The sequence below is a fragment of the Hemiscyllium ocellatum genome, chromosome 22 (assembly GCF_020745735.1).
Source record: "Hemiscyllium ocellatum isolate sHemOce1 chromosome 22, sHemOce1.pat.X.cur, whole genome shotgun sequence".
Classification (NCBI taxonomy): domain Eukaryota; kingdom Metazoa; phylum Chordata; class Chondrichthyes; order Orectolobiformes; family Hemiscylliidae; genus Hemiscyllium; species Hemiscyllium ocellatum.
In genome coordinates this window covers 23,246,523-23,264,646 of record NC_083422.1, presented here as the reverse complement: position 1 = coordinate 23,264,646, position 18,124 = coordinate 23,246,523, and the positions used below count along the sequence as shown (strand labels likewise).

Sequence of the window (18,124 nt, the reverse complement as noted above, 5' to 3'; positions counted from 1 at the left end):
GATCCAAAAGTTGTGGCAACCACTGTTCCAGGAATGCTGTGAGCTGGCCTTTCTCTTCCCGTTCGGGAAGGCCCAGCAAACGAATATTTTTTCGGCGACCTCGATTATCGAGGTCGTCGATGTAATTCTCGTAAGGTCCAGACTTGCTGTTCGAGAGTCCGGACCCGATCCGTGGCCGATTGAGCTGTAGTCTCGGAGGTAGCGGCCTTTAACTCCGCCCCTCCGACTCGGCACTCGAGTTCCTGGATGTCTCGGCCGCGCTTTTGCAGCTCGGCTGAGAGTGATTCCCATCGATTTCGGGACTCCTCGATAGATGCGTCGATTTTCGCGTCCAGCTTGGTGATCATCTCCACAAGGCTTGTTATTGTCGGTAAGTCCCCCGAGGCGGCTATGGACGCCTCAGCTGCAGCTGGAGAGGGTGGGGGAGGGGTTCCTGCTTGCTGAGAGCTGTGGGCTCTCCTCCCTTTAGTCATTTTTCCTAAGCGATTAGATTATTTAAATTTAATACTAACACTACCAAACAACTAATTATATTAAATAAAAGCTATTTTAGATGATTTGGTGAGTGTGGTGGGGGTGGGCGATCCATTTTGCCCAAGTCTTGGGAGGAGCACTATAGACTCAGACTTGCTGAGTCGCCGCCATCTTGAATCCCCTCCAAAGGACAATATTAAATGGTTACCATGAGCTGCATTTAACCACAGGAATAAACAAACTATTATCATAAACAAATGCTTAAAGGAGCTCTGAGAATTTTTACAATCTGCATCCAGTACTGGAATAATTAGCACTGAGATTTGAAGTAAATTTCGAAGAGTTGAGATGTTTTCTATTGATAAGAAACTTTTGTTAACGTATCATTCTTTCCAACTATTTCCAAAATGCAAGTCACATCTTTTCCTCCTTCCACACATCAGCTAATTTTTTGCATCTGCAGAGCCTCTCGTGAATGGCACTGATGGGTTTGACAAATGTAAGTAGCATCACCTCTTAATCTGACTCACTGCAGGCTTGGGCTGTAGGTCCTGAAGAGTAATAGCTGTTGTTCTGCTGACTGTGGTTATCCAGAGTGTCAGAAAGTAGAATTAACCATTCAAGGATGGTGGGAAAGTTTGTGAAATCCTGTCAACGATCCATGCTGAACATTTCTATATTTTGCATTAATGCTACGATTCTTTGCAAATGCACAGCTTTTTAGTTTTTCACCTTAGGACGTAGTGTTCAGCTGGGTTTTATGGCTACAAGTTGGGCAGGCCAATCCCTACAAGCCAGATGATATTGGGTCAGCAACATCACTGCTCAACCTCTGAAATCAGAGAGATTGTGTGGGCATTGAAATTGGGAGCCCAGGTGCTATTTTGAAATTAAGAATTGAAAAGTTTGTGAGAGAATCATATATACCTAACTCTTCATTTCACAGCTGTGAACTGGGAAAACATGTGAGAATGTTTTATGGCAGATAAGATAAGGCAGCACAAGAGTGGAAGAAACATTCTGCCACCAGTATCATGGCTCCAAGTAGCAACCAATTATAGTGGTGGAAGTGGAAGCTCTGTATGATTTGACTTCTTTTACTGACATTTTTCAGCCCACCGTAAGAAATAGAGTTTCAGAAAGCAAGGGACCTTTGAAACTATCACTAAGTTCCTGTTCACAGTATGGACCTCTCTGCTACGTGACATGATCTCAGTCTAGACTCTTGATTGGTTGCAGAGGCCCCTTCACACTATTAACTGGCTGTCACCCTGCCAGAGACCCACTGAATGGCAGTCCAACACTTAATTTAATGAGATGATAGAAGTAAACACACCATTCACTTTGCACTCTGCCATCCTTAGCCCACTAAAAACTTTTAAATCCAACCAATATCCTGCTTTTAGACCTAGTCAGTGGTGGATGTGGATACTTGATATATTTACAAGGTTGCTGACGGTAGTAGTTTTATGTCCATTCCCAATACAGTAGATGGCCTCTTCTACAGTCAAACAAAGCCTTCTACAGTCAAACAGGCTTTAGTGTCTCCTTTATTTTGCATGTGAATCAAAACACTGACAATTAAGAATATGGCTAGACATAAAAAGCACTACAATGCTGCTTTCAGTGTTCTGAACAAAACATAATGATAAAAGTACATGTGAAATTATACCTATAATTAATACATGCACAGGGATTGAAGTTTGTGGAATGAATTAAATACAATGTCCTTGGTTTTCCCAATACTTAATTGGAGGAAATTTCTGCTCATCCAGCATTGAATTATTGAATGGTGTTCAAATCTGGTCACGTCATTTTGTCATGAAGTCCACTTGAATATCAATATAATTCTAGTAATTTTCTTGTATGGTAATTAAAACATTTAGGATTTGATTTTAACTGGGATTGGCTATGGATGAGACAGGATGTGGGCAGGAAATCCTTGTGGGAAATTCAGCTCTGGGATTGGGTCAGTTAAACTCCTGGAGTTTCTTAAAATAATTTCAGACTATCCTGTGTCCTGATAATGACATTGTCAGTTGCTGGGAGCAGATAATTGGGTCTGAGCCTAAAGACATAAAGTAGTCCCCTCTGGTCTATAGTTATTACTAGGTAAGAGTTTTGGTAGCTGTTGGGACGCTGGCACTGGGGATGACTGAAGACTTCATAAGGAGTCTAGGGAGAACTTCCCTGCTCCTCCTGACCTACAATGATTCCAGTGCAATTCTTTTTTGAACTTAGCAATTAGAATTCCTGCCGTTCTTCTCTGGTGGGTTTGATATTGGGCAGACTTCCCCAGCTCATGAAAATTGTAAAATTGCACATCATGAGTCATCGAGTATTGCTTTCCAGTTGTAACTCATTTTGAATCGACACAAATCTCAATTGGTTTTAAAATCAGCTAAAGTACAGTATTGCCTTGTGGGAGGGGTGTAGCCTCAGGTCAGTGTACTCAGTCTGAATTTAAACCTACTTAAGCTTCAGTTTCACTGGAAATAAACATTGAGGCCACAGACTGTCTGAATTTGAATATGTTCAAAACAAAAGTGCCCTTGGTCACATTTTTGTTATAAGTTATAAATGTTGAAGACATTTGTTCAATGAAGTGGATAGGTCCATAGTTGATAAAGCAATGAAAATGTTTGAACAACGTGGCTGTGTTACAAATAGAAAGGACTTTGATTCCTGTCTCTAAATGGAAAGGTGGAAGAACTGGTCATCCTTGCAGGTGGCTCAGGTGACTGCCTTTGTACGGATAATTAATGTGTACAAGTAGCTGCTAATTTTGCATTTCAGGAATGATTTATGAGGTGGCATGGGATAGAGGGACATAATCTAATTTAGATCAGAACCTCTGCCACCCATACAATGGTATCAGCGCAGCTGTGAGATGAGAGATGATTAATGGGCAGTAGCATAAACACGCTGTAGTCATAAAAGGTGTTATTTTGATGACATACTTGTCAGAATAGGAAACGGTACTTACAAAGAGTGATGGTCAGTAGCAGAACAGATTATTATGAGCATTCAGTCACTTATTCACTTAGAATCCAGGATAAGAACAAATATTGATGCAAAGATAATGCTGTTTGTAGAAATTTGAATGGATGTTTGTTCAAAACCAGCTAATAGCTCTGTGATCTAATCTTGGGTTGCAGTAAAAGTTAAGAAAATACATTTGTACCCTTTAAATGGGAGAATAATGCACGAAAACCGTATTATGTGTAGAAAATGAATATCATAATTTCAGACTTGAGATTGTATTTAGTTCAGGTCATCACAAACCAAACTGAATGAACCATCTAACTCCCTTAAGGTTTGTAATGAGAACTACCCCTCCCCCAGTCGCTTTGTGCTCTAAAGTTTTAAATTGAATTACATGCCTGATTCCAGCACTGACATTAATTTATCATTTAAAAGTCGCTGGAAATTTTGACTGCTCCTGTGCACTGGCTATTACCAAGAGTTGTTTGCATTGAGCTGTATTTGAGGATTATATCAGTCAGTCACCTAATTTAGTTTTGTTGTCTATTTGGAATCAGTGTTCATTTTGGCATTGGTACCAGTAAAGAACAAACCAAAAGGAAAAGGGCCTTATCCTTTAAATATTGAATGTACAACTTTTAGGCATAAGGCCATTCAATATCAAAATAAGGAAATGGAAAAATAGCGAACAAAAGGTAAAAATGAATATGAATGCCAATTTGGAAAGGACACCTTACCTAAAAGAGTCGGCAACTTTTGTCATAAAGGCATGAACGTTAATATTTATATATAGATATAAAAAATATGTAATTACAATGAGATAAAGTAAGTCGAATTGCCAGTAAAATATTGATTAGTACATTCTACTGACTCAACAATTTGTTCAGTGAGTTACAGAGTCTGAGATCACATGATCCATGGTTTGATCCTTATTTGAACTATTGGATGCTTTCCTCCAACAATATAGCAGACTAGACAAACCTCTGTTGCCCTCTGCATCTGTCAGTTGACAAGGAGGAAGTTAGCCATGATTCTTTTTGATGGCAATATTTGGTATTGGATATCAGAAGGAGACAGGATTGCTATAATCTCCTTTATATTCCAAAAGTAGTCAACACTTACAGAGTGATATATGCAACCATGTGCTATCAAGACACCAACAATTTCTAGAGATTAAGGCAGGGGAGAAATCTGATGTTGAGAAAAGATATTTGAACACGATTGTTCAGTGGATTAATGAAATGCCTTAAGTACAAGATGCTGTAGAATAACCTTCTGTTAATCAATTTCTTTTCAGCTTTTAGAATTTGACAGAGAGTTGTCCGTATTCAAAGACAAGTTGAGTGAACAAGAGATATCGTTTCCACCAAGGTACAAAATTTATACTACTGTAATTCTACAACAAACATTTGAATGAATGTTTTATATTTTAGAACTTTATGTTTCAAATAAGTCTTAATATTTCAAACATTTAGATTTCTTTTAGCTAATCTCAATATGCCGATGTGAGAGGTGGGACTGTGTTTGTCTGTATTCTTTGAAAATGATTTGTTGGATTAGTGATAATTAACAGGGCCCCTGCCTCCATCAGAAAATAGAAGAAAGGGGATTTGTTTACATTCAGGTTATGACTTGACCTTTGATTGTTTATGCTGTGGGATATGCTGTGCCTTATTAAAACCCAGTATTTACCTTGTCATGTTGTAGGATCTCCTTGAACATATTTTATTAGCCATGACTCTAAAAGTCTGCAGTAAATTACAAAATATTTCAGCTTTTGCTCAAGTTGAAAATAACTTGGTGATGATGCTCATTCTGTCATGTGATCTAATATCCTCTGACTTTTGTTGGATATAGTCCACTAAAACACAGCTGATACCCTTTGTATAAATATTATTTTGGTATATCTCTGAATTACTTGTGCACTAGACAAATAGATAAATAGACCAACTAATAAAACCATTATAAAATAAAACAGCACCATTTTGAATATATTCTGATTTTCATAAAGTAAATTCCGAATATGCTGCTCCTGAAGAATTTTATAAGCCAGGTAAGCTTTCATTTGGTACTTTACTATTTTGCAAAGCAGTACCATAGGAGCTTTCATTGTGCAACAACTGGTTATTTGGTAAATGGATTGTGTCATCAATGATTCCAGCATTCATTCTTTTGAGTTGGAATGTTAGCAATAAATCTGAATTTGAAAAAATAAAAATATAAGAAGAAAGCTATCCAGTCCATCACAGCCAATTTATTGAGTCCATGGGCACAATCTTTTTTGTGAGACTAAGTGTGAAGGCAGGCCCAAAGTTGGGAGGTACTTTTATGTCAGGGTGGGTCAGGTTTCTTGCACATTTTTCTTAGCTTGTTGTACATTCATATCCCACTGTGTAGGCAGGTGGGACGTTCTAGGTAAAAACAATGACTTCAGATGCTGGAAATCAGATTCTGGATTAGTGGTGCTGGAAGAGCACAGCAGTTCAGGCAGCATCCGAGGAGCAGTAAAATCGACGTTTTGGGCAAAAGCCCTTCATCAGGAATAACTGCCTGCCACAACTGCCAGAGCCTTCCAGGCTCCAAATTCCAAGCACCAAGTTTAAAAGATACCACTTCATATTCTGCAACCCACTAGTATCACTCATTGGTGCTCTGCTTTCAGATATCAGCAAAAAGTGAGCATGATTCAGTAACACCTTAGGAGAGTTTCTCCTGGAGACTGCCCAAGAGAGAAAGGAAATGTTATTCCCCTGAGATAGCAATGAGACCATCGTAACTGAGGAGGGCAGGCTGGACAGCAGAGGCTGCGGAGATCAACACCCATGGGTGGCTCAAGAAAATGTAGCTCCCTTGTCGCAAGCGAATGAATGATCCGTTTGGCACTTCGCTTGGCATATGTACCACTGTCTGCTCAATGCTTCATGACTCTATGAGCATGAGTTAGCAATCTAAGCTTGCCACTGTGCAGGACTATCTCACACAAGTTGGATCGTCAGCCATCTTCATCACTTGCCTCATATGCAGTCAACATCTGAAACTTCACTTCCGCTGCCAATGCAGCATTATTTGTACCAGAGTGCTGTTGCCTCTCACACATCTGTCTGTGTTCATGTTTAACCCATAAAAGGAGCTACAACACTCCATAGCTCACACCTGAACAACTCACTGCCCTTTCATCCTAACAAGAGCATGCACAGATGATAACTCTTCACCAGAGACTTGCGTGGGACAAGAACACTGCCACAAAGTATGGCCTTGAGATGAACACCTCACAGGTACCTCAATGCTTTATCAATTTGCATCATTTCTAGCTCTTGGATGACATTGAATCATTTTCTGGACCCTTCAATTCCTAACTTCACCCATACCACACTCTTTTTAAAGTAACATCCACAGACACTCACAGACCTGGTATTGGCAGCTCTACCTGTATCTGCCAATGCAGGCAAAATACTAAAGTAACCATGCTAATGTCTCTTAATGCTACTCTCCTGAAAGAGAAGAACATGTATAATAAAAGATATGAGCATGCACAGACAGATGGTTGGAGCAAGATTGCCTGATGTGTGGATCCTGACCGTCTTTGAGGAGCAAGCCATTGAGCTGGCAACTGAGTGAGTGAAGCATGGTTGAGCTGAAGAGAAGATTGTATTTAATGACAAAGCCTCCAATCTGCTCCTTCCAGCTGCACATGAGGAACCAATGTCTTAATGAAACCTTGGGGGTGGCAAATCGTATGATGAGCAAGTCTTTTTGTTTTTAAATGCAACCTCCAGATCCCACTCCCAAGCCAGAGGCTCCTGGCCTCCCGAACCATCTCTGCAAGCACCTCACAGCACACCTCTGAACAGTGACAATTGTGAGCCTCAGAGAATGCAACATCAAGACTATTCTCCCACCCTCCACCAGTGCGGAGACATTCACCTTGGCTGATAATGTAACCAGTTACGCTTGGGGTCACATTCTGGTGAGCACAGCACTGACGTGAGTCTGCAGCTAAAGGAGGAAGAAACAGCTAAGGTCTCTGACACCTGGAGGACAGATGGAGAACTGGGTGTACCCATTGTCACCCATGAGTCAACCTTGGAGATCATGCAAGGAGTACAAATGCTCAGGGAAACTGGGAGTTGCAGAGAACATAAGTATTGTGACAGCTCCCTGAAGAGTGGGGTGCATGCCTGCTGGGATTGCTGCTTGTGGTCACAAATCAGCTGGATATTGAGGGAATGCAATCCCTTCCAATTAAGGAATGTGGCTAGATGATGCTATGGAGATCCATGCATCACCTGTGTGCACTCAATTATCCCTTGGGCTCTCTGAGGGATCCCGATGATGTGGGTAACACCTTGGCTCTCTGAACCCACAGTGAAGTGGGCAAATAATATTGTTTACTGCAAAGGGCATCAGTGAACTCACACACATGCTTATGAGCTGCAGATTGGTAGATGATAGCAAGGTCTCCAATTGAGGTTTGAAGTAGCCTGTGGCAAGGAAATTCAATGCTGCTATAAAATTCTATTCCGTACGGACATCACTGCTGCAGCACTGCCTGCAGGCGGGGGCAAATGTAGCTAATGATATCTCTAGTCATACAAAGAAACCTCTGAAACTGTCTTTCACTCATCTGCAGCTAGCTGTGACATCTTTGATAAAGTCTCTCTGGGTAGACTGCTCAATGCTGCGGAAGGCCCTGGTTACCCTCTTCATGTGTTGTTTACCCATCCACAGCTGCAATCCCCTGAGCCTAGTGTCCTTGGTTTTGTCGGTGCTGTCCCCCTCCTCCTTATCCTTAGTAAAGCTAACACAGCTGCTGGGTTATCTTGGTCGAATGCCTGATCTGGAAGCGCTGATTTATGAAGAAACATCAGGAATGGGGTGTTTGTTTTCCACTTGAGATCTTGGTACAGTCAAGTTGCCCTTTGAGGCCTTATCAGGCTGGTCAGGTGCTATTTTAAATCCTGCCCTGTGGAGGATCCTCCATGACCTGTAGGTAGTTCTCCCTTTCCTGATGCTGCCTGTGTGGAGGGTCTTTGTGGTCTTGATCTTTACATTTGCTTTCCATGTATGTGGCAGTCAGCTCAATGGTGATTCAAGGTAGCTTATGTTTTTCCCTGTCTCTCAGTGCTACAGCCTGCAGAACAATTTCATCCCTATGAACTTCCTATTCACCAGCATGTGGGTATGAAAGTTGACTCTGGAAAAGCCCTCTACTGCACCATCAATACTGTTGCTGATTTCCTTTTTAAAGGCACCCTATTTGAATGTGCTCTGACACTCTTCTGTGACAAGCACTTCCTGAGTGGGACTTGAAGCCAGATGTTTGGGCCCCGAGGTAGGAACACAATCATTGTGCCATAAGACTCTGTATGCTGCTGGTGATTCTTGTGTTTCCTTCTTGTAAAGGTTAGTGAATGACAGGAAGTGAATGGGATAGATCATAAGACAAAGGAGCAGAAATTAGGCCATTCAGCCCAATAAGTCTGCTCTGCCATTCAATCATGCCTGATAAGTTTCACAGCTCCATACTCCCGTTTTCTCCCTGTAACCTTTGAACCCCTTGATAGCCAAGAATGTACCTATCTCATTCTTAAATATATTCAATGAGCTGGCCTGCACAGCCTTCTGTGGCAATGGATTCCATAGATTCACTACTCTGTGGCTTAGCTCTGTTCCCTTCACTCTAAGGCTGTGCCCTCGGGTCCTAGTCTCTCTTACCAATAGAAACATCTTCCCAACATCCACTCTGTCCAGGCCATTCAGTATTCTATATGTTTCAATTAGGTATCCACTCATCCTTCTAAACTCCATACAGTATAAACCCAGAGTCCTCAAAAGTTCCTCATATGTTAAACTTTTCACTCCTGGGACCATTCTCGTGAATCTCCTCTGAGCATGCTCCAGGACCAGTGTATCCTTCCTGAGAAATTGGGCCCAAAAGTATGCACAATACTCCAAATGTGGTCTGACCAGAGTTTTATTGAGCCCCAGAAGTACATCCCTGCTTTTATATTGAAGTCCTCTCAAAATAAATGCCATCATCGCATTTGTCTTCCTAACCACTGGCTCAACCTGCAAGTTTACCTTGAGAGAATCCTGGACTAGAACTCCCAAGTCGCTTTGCATTTTGGATTTCTGAATTTTCTTACCATTTAGAAAATAATCTCTGCCTCTATTCTTCCTACCAAAGTGCATGACCTCACCTTCTCCCACGTTGGACTCCATCTGCCACTTATTTGCCCACTCTCCTAATGTATCCAAATCCTTCTGCAGCCTCCCCATATCCACAATGCCACCTATCACTCTACCCATCTTTGTCTCGCCTGCAAACCTAGGGATATTGGTGTAGATGCCCTTCTCCCTTCCGCTGGCATCACTTCTTTCCTTTTACAACTTCCCACGCGACTAATAGTCCTTTCGGCATTTCCCCTCAATGTTTCTTCTCTTCTCACAACCATCTGGAATCCCAATCTGTGCCTGACCGCTTCACTGTTCCTCACTCAGTTCACCTGATTATTCTGCCTTCCTAGCACATCTAATAACCCCATTTTCATATTTCACTGTGATTCTCCCCACTGTATCCCAGTTTTGTCCCTGGATTCCTCAGGAACCTTCCAGTGCCCCTGACAACCATGCCATTTAAGTTTGATCCTCTTGTGTTCCTTTCCACCCTGCCAACCTTTTTGAGAACCTTTTTTTTGTCTGCCCCCTTTTCAGCAGAGACAACTTTTCATTTTGGACCCCCTTTCAGATGAGTCCCACTTGCTTGCTCTGGTCAGGTTAGCTGCTTGGCCAGATTAGATTAGACTTACAGTGTGGAAACAGGCCCTTCGGCCCAACAAGTCCACACCGACCCGCCGAAGCGAAACCCACCCATACCCCTACACTTACCCCTTACCTACCACTACGGGCAATTTAGCATGGCCAATTCACCTGACCCGCACATTTTTGGAGTGTGGGAGGAAACCGGAGCACCCGGAGGAAACCCACGCAGACACGGGGAGAACGTGCAAACTCCACACAGTCAGTCGCCTGAGTCGGGAATTGAACCCGGGTCTCAGGCGCTGTGAGGCAGCAGTGCTAACCACTGTGCCACCGTGCCGCCCCTAATGTGGCTAGCTCAGGCTGGTGGGCCCAGTTATCCTTCACTGCTTACACTTGTAACTACAGGAAGCAAAACCACAGAAAACTGAGACTTCTGAAAAGCTGATTGACAAAGGGGAGCTTCACCCCTGACACATTCAGCCCCTATGTGCAGTGAAACCGCTTGGTTGGGAAGGAAACAAGTCACTGAAGAGGTTTGTACCTGGCCAGGTACGTGCCTTGGATATTTATACATCAGGTTTGTGAACAGACATATTCATTTTTGACTAAGAAGATTGAACCTCTGAGCATAATTGCATTGGGGGCTGAGGTGTTAATGAGTGTTTGTGGCATGCTGATGAACAGAAAAGAGGTTCTGACCATGAAGGGTGGGAGTGTCAACCCATCTGAAAGACTTCGTGGCAAACCTATAGCCTGCTGTCAGGCATTTCAATTATTGCTTCTTGCACAGTTAATTTCTCCTGCTCAGCCCTCTGAAGCTTCAGGCAGGCACAAAAAAATCTTTCCAGTGTCTGACTGATGTGCCAACTCCCAAGGCTGGAAGTTGATGCCCTGTGTATCTCTGGCATCCCACCCCAGCCTTTCCTGTAATCCTCAGTTTTTCGTTTGAACCTGAAAGCAATTTAAAATCTTTCTAACTTACCCCTGGCCCCAAATCACAGTTCAACCAAGCTGTGGGGAAGCGGTCTCTCTAATCTGTAACCTTGCTTCAGACATCTGAATTTTGAAATGTTCTCTCTGATCCGATGTTGCTGTCCAGGCTGAATAGTTTGTTTACTCTTGCATTGTGTGCGTGAGGCTTCCTTGTATCCCTGACTTAAAGGAATATGAGAGACACTCAGCATTTCATTGCAAAATTTTACACTCTCGTTTTTGTGTTGGCCTTATTTGCGAGGGGTTAGTTTACTCACTCCTAGTGACTACCAGCAACAAGCAAAAGAGCTAAACTACTACAGCTTCAGTCAGTGGAACAGAGCCCTGGAACCTATACCTTCTTAAAAGCTCACAAAGCTGACAACATCATCAAATGTCTCAAAGGAGCTCCCACCACCACTGTCACTTTAAAAGATCGTGCCAAAGTTGCAGGTTAGTTGCAGGATTGATTCTTTAGTCTTTAATGTAACTTCACACGTTTTGGTTGCCTTTTTGTTCTGACTAAATGTTTCAGAGGTCTACAAGCGATAGGTCTGTTTGGTACTGAAGCACTGTTTTGATAACTTAAAGGCTGTGTGAACCATCAAATTGCTTCCTCCTTGCTTTAAACAACTTCCCTAGAGCTGCTTGCTTGAGATTGTCAGCTCACCAAATCACAGGAACTGAACCATTCTGAATGTGCAGACAATTTAAGGTGCTGGTTCACCATGGTTTCTTTTCTCCAAGTCAGAAGATTTTGAACTCAAGTTCAACTCCAGAACCTGGGCATTCAAATCCAGACTTAAAGTTCTGTGTGTCTGTCACAATAATATAACAGATAAAATATATTGTGGCATTTCTCCATCCTGCTTCTGCAATCTTCTTCTCCCCCAGTATGCACTCATTGCTCTTTGGATTCTGGTTAATGTGCAGATTGCTGTGTTTCCAAAATATATTTTGTGGACATTAGTTTAGTCAGTTGCATTATCATGCCTTGTGTTTGGATTTAAAGAATGTGGTACAAGCTGTAAATGTATATTGCTTACGCTCAAGAAGTCATCGATCAGGCCAACTGTGACAAGTCTGAACACTGCACGTATTTGTGCAGAATTTGGCTTTCCCATGTTAGTGGTCATTCTGGAGCCAGAGAGGCATGACATGGAATTGATGGAGTGTTAGATTCTGACGGATCACTTCAAACCTCTTATCACGGTAAACACATACTCAAAAAGAACATGTACAAACTTTCCTGTGCAAACTTACCTGGCAAAGAACCCTTTATCACTGGGAGGAGTTATTGTAATACAATACAGTTGTGTGATCACAGCTTAATGCTGAGTTATTATTAAATTTCTTGTCTGTTTGGACCAGCAAGTCAAGATGAGCAAAACCCAAAACTTGACGAAATCTGTAAAACCAGCCTGGTGTGTATGTTATATAGGGTGGTCGGACATCCTAGATTTGTCTTCATTCTTCATGAACTGCCCCAGTGTCCTGATAACTTCCTAAAAATAGTTCATACAGTCTGGTTTTCAATTTTTTTCCTTTTCATCAAATAGAAACAATGCCAGATTGGAACAAATCTGTGTGAAATGTTGTCCTTCTTCCTGTAAATATATGTTATATCACACCATTATATACAATGAACCAGTATCCTTCCTGGCATGAATTTCTCCTCCCCTTCTCCACCCCCCGCCCCAACCCCATCTCCTCACTTTAGCACTGAATGCACCATTACTGATGATGCCTTTTAAACAATCTATGGATTAGAGTTGCCAATTCTGACTGAGAATATTCCATCAGATGTCATTACATTGCCTCACACCTTCAACTGCCCATTTCCCAGACTCCTGCCATTGATCACCCCAACATGTCAGTTATCATGGACTTTTGCCTTTCATCCCAGTTTTAACTTATGGAAATCTGGACGTGCTACTGTTGTATCCAAATGATTAAATAGTGTGCCTCTGTGATATGCTCTACAAGTTGGCATTTCTTTCAATTGTAACATATGTACCAGGATATTACGCTGTTCCAAAAAATTTGAAGATTCCAGTTTAATTATTTTGATTTTCAAAACAACATTTAATAACGTTTTAGAGTTAAATCATTACTTAATAATTACATGTAATCTTAGTGGAGAAGAGGAAGTCAGGACTGGCATTAAACGTTAGTTAATGAAGAGCTAGTCTTTTGCAGTTCATAAAATTAAATGATAATTTGTTAAGAGTCTCAGTTGTATTATTTATGAAGACATTAAGCATTGATTATGTTTGAAACTGCTAACATGCACAGCAGGGAATACATTGTCCTTGCAGCCAAAGTGATTAAATGAATGGCTTCTTTCCCGCTTCAGGGTGTTTGCCAAGTCTAGACAGGAGCAATGGGAGTAAGGAATGATATACAGTTGTCTCTTCACCGTTGGGTGTTTAATAGTAAACTGAGACTCGTTGAAGCTGGATTTGGCAAGTTAGCAGACATCCTAGAAACTCTGCAGGTGTATGAGGATAGGTCAAAAAAGTTACTTAGCATGAAAGCTTTGAAAACGTAAAAAATGTAGTATGTTTGTGTTCTCTGATACATGGGAAATAGTTGAATCAATTAAAAATTTTAAATACATGTGATTCTTGTAATAATAAAAGAAGTTTGTAGCAAGTTTTCTACACCATAAATGTACATTTAAATAATGAGCTGACAAAAAATGGCTTGAAATTTTCTCAAAGTTCAATTAAGTAGATAACGAAATTTAATAAAATTTTGTTCAGAGGAATTGGGCATCATAAAACAATTGGATTGACTGTACCTGTCCTAATCCAGATCTGATTCTGCTCAGTAACCACATGATCACTACAATCTCTTGTCACTGATAAGAAATGACTTGAATTTGGAAAGGCCAATTGTATTTACACCATCTTGACAAAATGCATTGAATTTCAAAAAAAACTTCAAAGGCTCAAGAAGTTAATATTCAAAGCATGCAAATTGTGAAAGAATTTCAAGTGAAATATTTGAAAGCTACTATGTCTCATTGAATCATTTGTATGAACACATGATCTGGAATTCACAGATATAAATAACGTTTTGTTTTCAGTACATATGTCAATGTGAAAATCGCTTTACATTGGAACAGTTATTTTTTATCATATTAACAGAAGTTGTAGCAATATCATTATTCTTCTGATATTAGAAATTGTTTGCATCCTTACAAATTCCTTAAGACCAAAGTCCATTCAGTAAAGCTCCGTGAGCAAAATAGACATTGCCACATTCACTACAGTGCGACAGTGTTCTGAATCTGAAAAGCTGTTTACTAGGTAGCTAAAATCTACTAATTTTTAAACATACTGGAAAATACATATCACAAATTTTGAAGTATCATCACATCAGGAAGGTTATTGCAAGAAATCTCTCAAGGATCTGAAGTACTGATTTGGTATTTATTGTATGGGTATTTGGAAGAAACCATTTGATTAGTGAAATTCTATACCTAATTATTGACTGTTAAAACTTATCTTTTCCCAATATCGAATTGCAAATAATTGTTAAATTACCTTCATGTTCTGGCTTTAAATCAGCTATAGCATTTTCACTTCTGAGTTAGCAAGGTTAGGTTCAACACTAATCCAGAACCACAAATGCATTGGTGATACTGGAGGCAGGAGCAAATAACTGCAGATGCTGGAACCTGTACTGAAAACAAAAAACATTGGAGATCACAGCAGGTCAGGCAGCATCCATGGAGAGAGAGCAAGCTAACATTGAGTCTAAATGACTCTTCATCAGAGCTGACGTGAAGTGTGAAGGGGGCAGCATTTATGCCATGTTGTGGGCTAGAGTGCTAGGGGAGAAAGGATGTTGATAGTGTGTAGTTGATAGTGGAGGCATGCTGCTTTGTCACCTGTACAGTGTTTCAGGCCAGACACTAAAGCAAGGTCCCATGTTCTTGCTCCAGAGAATGAAAAGATTTAATGATTTTAGCCAAAGATATCAGTGGAGTCATGGAAACATAAAAATAAGAGTAGGATTAGGTCATTCAGCCCTTCGAGTCATTGTTCCACCATCCAATAAGATCATGGATGATCATCCAACTCGGTAAATTGTTCCTGTTTCTCCCTATGTCCTTGATCCCTTTAGCCTGAAGAACTATAGAGCACATTCGTGTCATAGCTAACAGCGACCCCTTTAACCAGCATCACTGAATCTCTTGGATCAGTCAGTTCAATGTAGCCATTCTTGAAGTAACTGCCCAAATTGCATATATAAATTGCATACAGAAAGTCAGTGGTTACACCTTCAAATATAATTTGTTGCCAATGCAGTGCTTTGTGAATATAAGCTGAAAATGTGTTGCTGAAAAAGCGCAGCAGGTCAGGCAGCATCCAAGGAACAGGAGATTCGACGTTTCGGGCATAAGCCCTTCTTCAGGAATTCAGGGCTTATGCCCGAAACGTCAAATCTCCTGTTCCTTGGATGCTGCCTGACCTGCTGCGCTTTTCCAGCAACACATTTGCAGCTCTGATCTGCAGTCCTCACTTTCTCCTTTGTGAATATAAGGATTTGCATAGCACTGTAGCAATGCAAGTTCATTTTTATTCCTGCAGAAAACAACACAACAGGACAATAGTCACAATGCAGACAGATGTAATGCACCTCTTACCTGTGTTTTCTTTTAATTCTGTCTTGATTGTGAGTGCCACAGACAAGATCAGCCTTTATTGCCCTTCAGAAGGTGGTGGTGAGCTGTCTTATTGAGTTACAGTTTAGGTGCTCATTATTTTTCTTTCTGTGGGTTTCATACACTGAAGTGACTTGCTCAATATATTTAGGCACTTAAGAATCAACCACATGGCTGTAGGTCTGAAGCATTACGTTATTCAGACCCCAAATCCTGCAGATTTTATTCCCCTAGAGGTCATTCATGAACCTGAATAGCTTTTACAACAATCTGGTAGTTTCATGATCAATACTAATCAATTTATTCCAGATTAATTCATTGATGTTGAATTACCCCCAGCTGATTTTTGTTTTCTCATTCAGGGATGAGAGCATTGCTGGCTCAGCCAGCATTTATTACCCATTCCTCGTTGACCTTGAGAAGGTGGTGGTGAGCTACCTCCTGAACAGCTGCACACTACTTATTTTAGAAATATGACAGTGCTGTTAAGGAGGGGATTCCAGGCATTTGACCCAGTGATGATGAAGGAATAGCAGTATATTTCCAAGTCAGGCTGATGAGTGAATTAGAGAGGAGCATGCAGATGATGGTGTTACCATGTATTCACTGCCTTTGTCCTTCTTGATGGTAATGGCCATGGGGTTAATAGATTAGAGACAAAAAAAAAACTGCAGATGCTGCAATCCAAAGTAGATGAACAGGAGGCTGGAAGAACACAGCAAGCCAGGCAGCATCAGAAGATGGAGAAGTCGACATTTTGGATATAACTCTTCTTCAGGACTGGGGGTGGGAGTAGGAGGAGCTGCACACGAAGAGTGGGGAATGTAGGGAGAGGAGCGGAATGGTAAGGTGCTGGTAAAAGTGAGCACAGTTGATGGGTACAATCTGGTTGGTCAAAGGGAGGGATGAATCCGGTTGGAAACTGGAAGGAAGATTTGGGAGGTAGAATGGAAGGGTGGAGGCAGGACTGAAAGGGAGTCAAGGGGATGGTTGGGAAGGTTATTTAAAATTGAAGGATTCAATGTTGAGTCCTCCGGGCTGTAGGCTCCCTAGATGGAAGGTAAAGTGTTATTCCTCCAATGTGTGGTCTGACTCACTGTGGCAATGGAGGAAATTAAGGATGGACATGTGGGAGAGGGACTGGGAAGAGGAATTGAAGTGGGTGGTGACCGTTGAGATCAGGCTGGTCCTTATGGGCCCGGCTGAGATGCTCAATGAGACATTCCAGAAGGTTATGTTTAGTCTCTCTTATGTAGAGAGGACCACATGGGAAGTACCTGATGCAGCAAACTAGTTTGGGGAAGCAGGTGAACCTCTGTTTCATGTGGAAGGCCTGCTTGGGGTCCTGGGGGGAGGTGAGGGGGGGGGGGGAGGGATGGTGTGCTAGCAGATTTTGCAACTTTTACAGTTACAGAGAAAGTTATTGGGGTGGAGGGGGGTGTTGGTGACAGTGATGCAAACCCAGGATTAGCAAAAGGAACGGCCCTTGCAGAACACAGAGAGGGATCGGGAGAGGAAGATGTTCTTAGTGGTGGGGTCCAGTTGGAGTCAGTGGAAATGTTTGAGGATAATATGTTGGATGTGGAGATTGGTGAAGTGGGAAGTGAGGGTGGACAAGGGGGACCTTGTTTTTATTATGTTAGGGGTGGGATTTACAGCAGTGGAGCGAAGAATGGAGGAGATGAGATGGGGGGGGGAGCTGTCTGAATGACAGGGGTGGTGGAAAATCATGTTGTTTGAAATAGGTGGACATCTGGGATGTTTGGGAGTGGAACATCTCCTCGTCAGAGCAAATGAGGTGGAGATAGAGGGATTGAGGTTTTGCAGGATCCGAGGTTTGGGGGGGGTGTGGTGGGTCTAGTCCAGGTAGTTATGGGAGTCTGAGTTTATAGTAAATGTCAGTCCATAAACTGTCAGTGGAAATGGAAATGGAGAGGTCAACAAAGCAGAGGGATGTATCTGAGATAGACCAAGTGAATTTGAGGGGAGGGTAGAAGTTGTTGGTGAAGTCCATGAACTGCTCCAGTTCAGCCTTGGTGCAAGATGCAGCACCGATGCAACCATTGATGTAATGGCAGAAGAGTTGAGGAACAGTGCCAGTGTGTGCACGGAAGAGGGACTATTCGACATAGCCAACAAAGAGGCAAGTATAGCTGGGGCCCATCCGAGTGCTCATAGTCACCCCTGGGTTTGGAGAAAATGGGAAGAGTTGAAGGAAGAATTATTGAGGGTGAGGACTAATTCAGCAAGGCAGAG

At 41.8% G+C, this 18,124-nt stretch overlaps 1 protein-coding gene across 2 annotated transcripts in view; it reads left to right on the top strand.

Moving 5' to 3' along the window:
- Positions 1–18,124, top strand: part of LOC132826461 (inositol polyphosphate-5-phosphatase A) — a 518,580-nt gene that overhangs the window by 465,837 nt on the left and 34,619 nt on the right. For both annotated transcript variants that reach the window (XM_060842396.1, XM_060842397.1), the window contains exon 12: positions 4,757–4,830. In XM_060842396.1, coding sequence (XP_060698379.1) covers positions 4,757–4,830 — 74 coding nt within the window. The remainder of the gene's footprint in view (positions 1–4,756; positions 4,831–18,124) is intronic.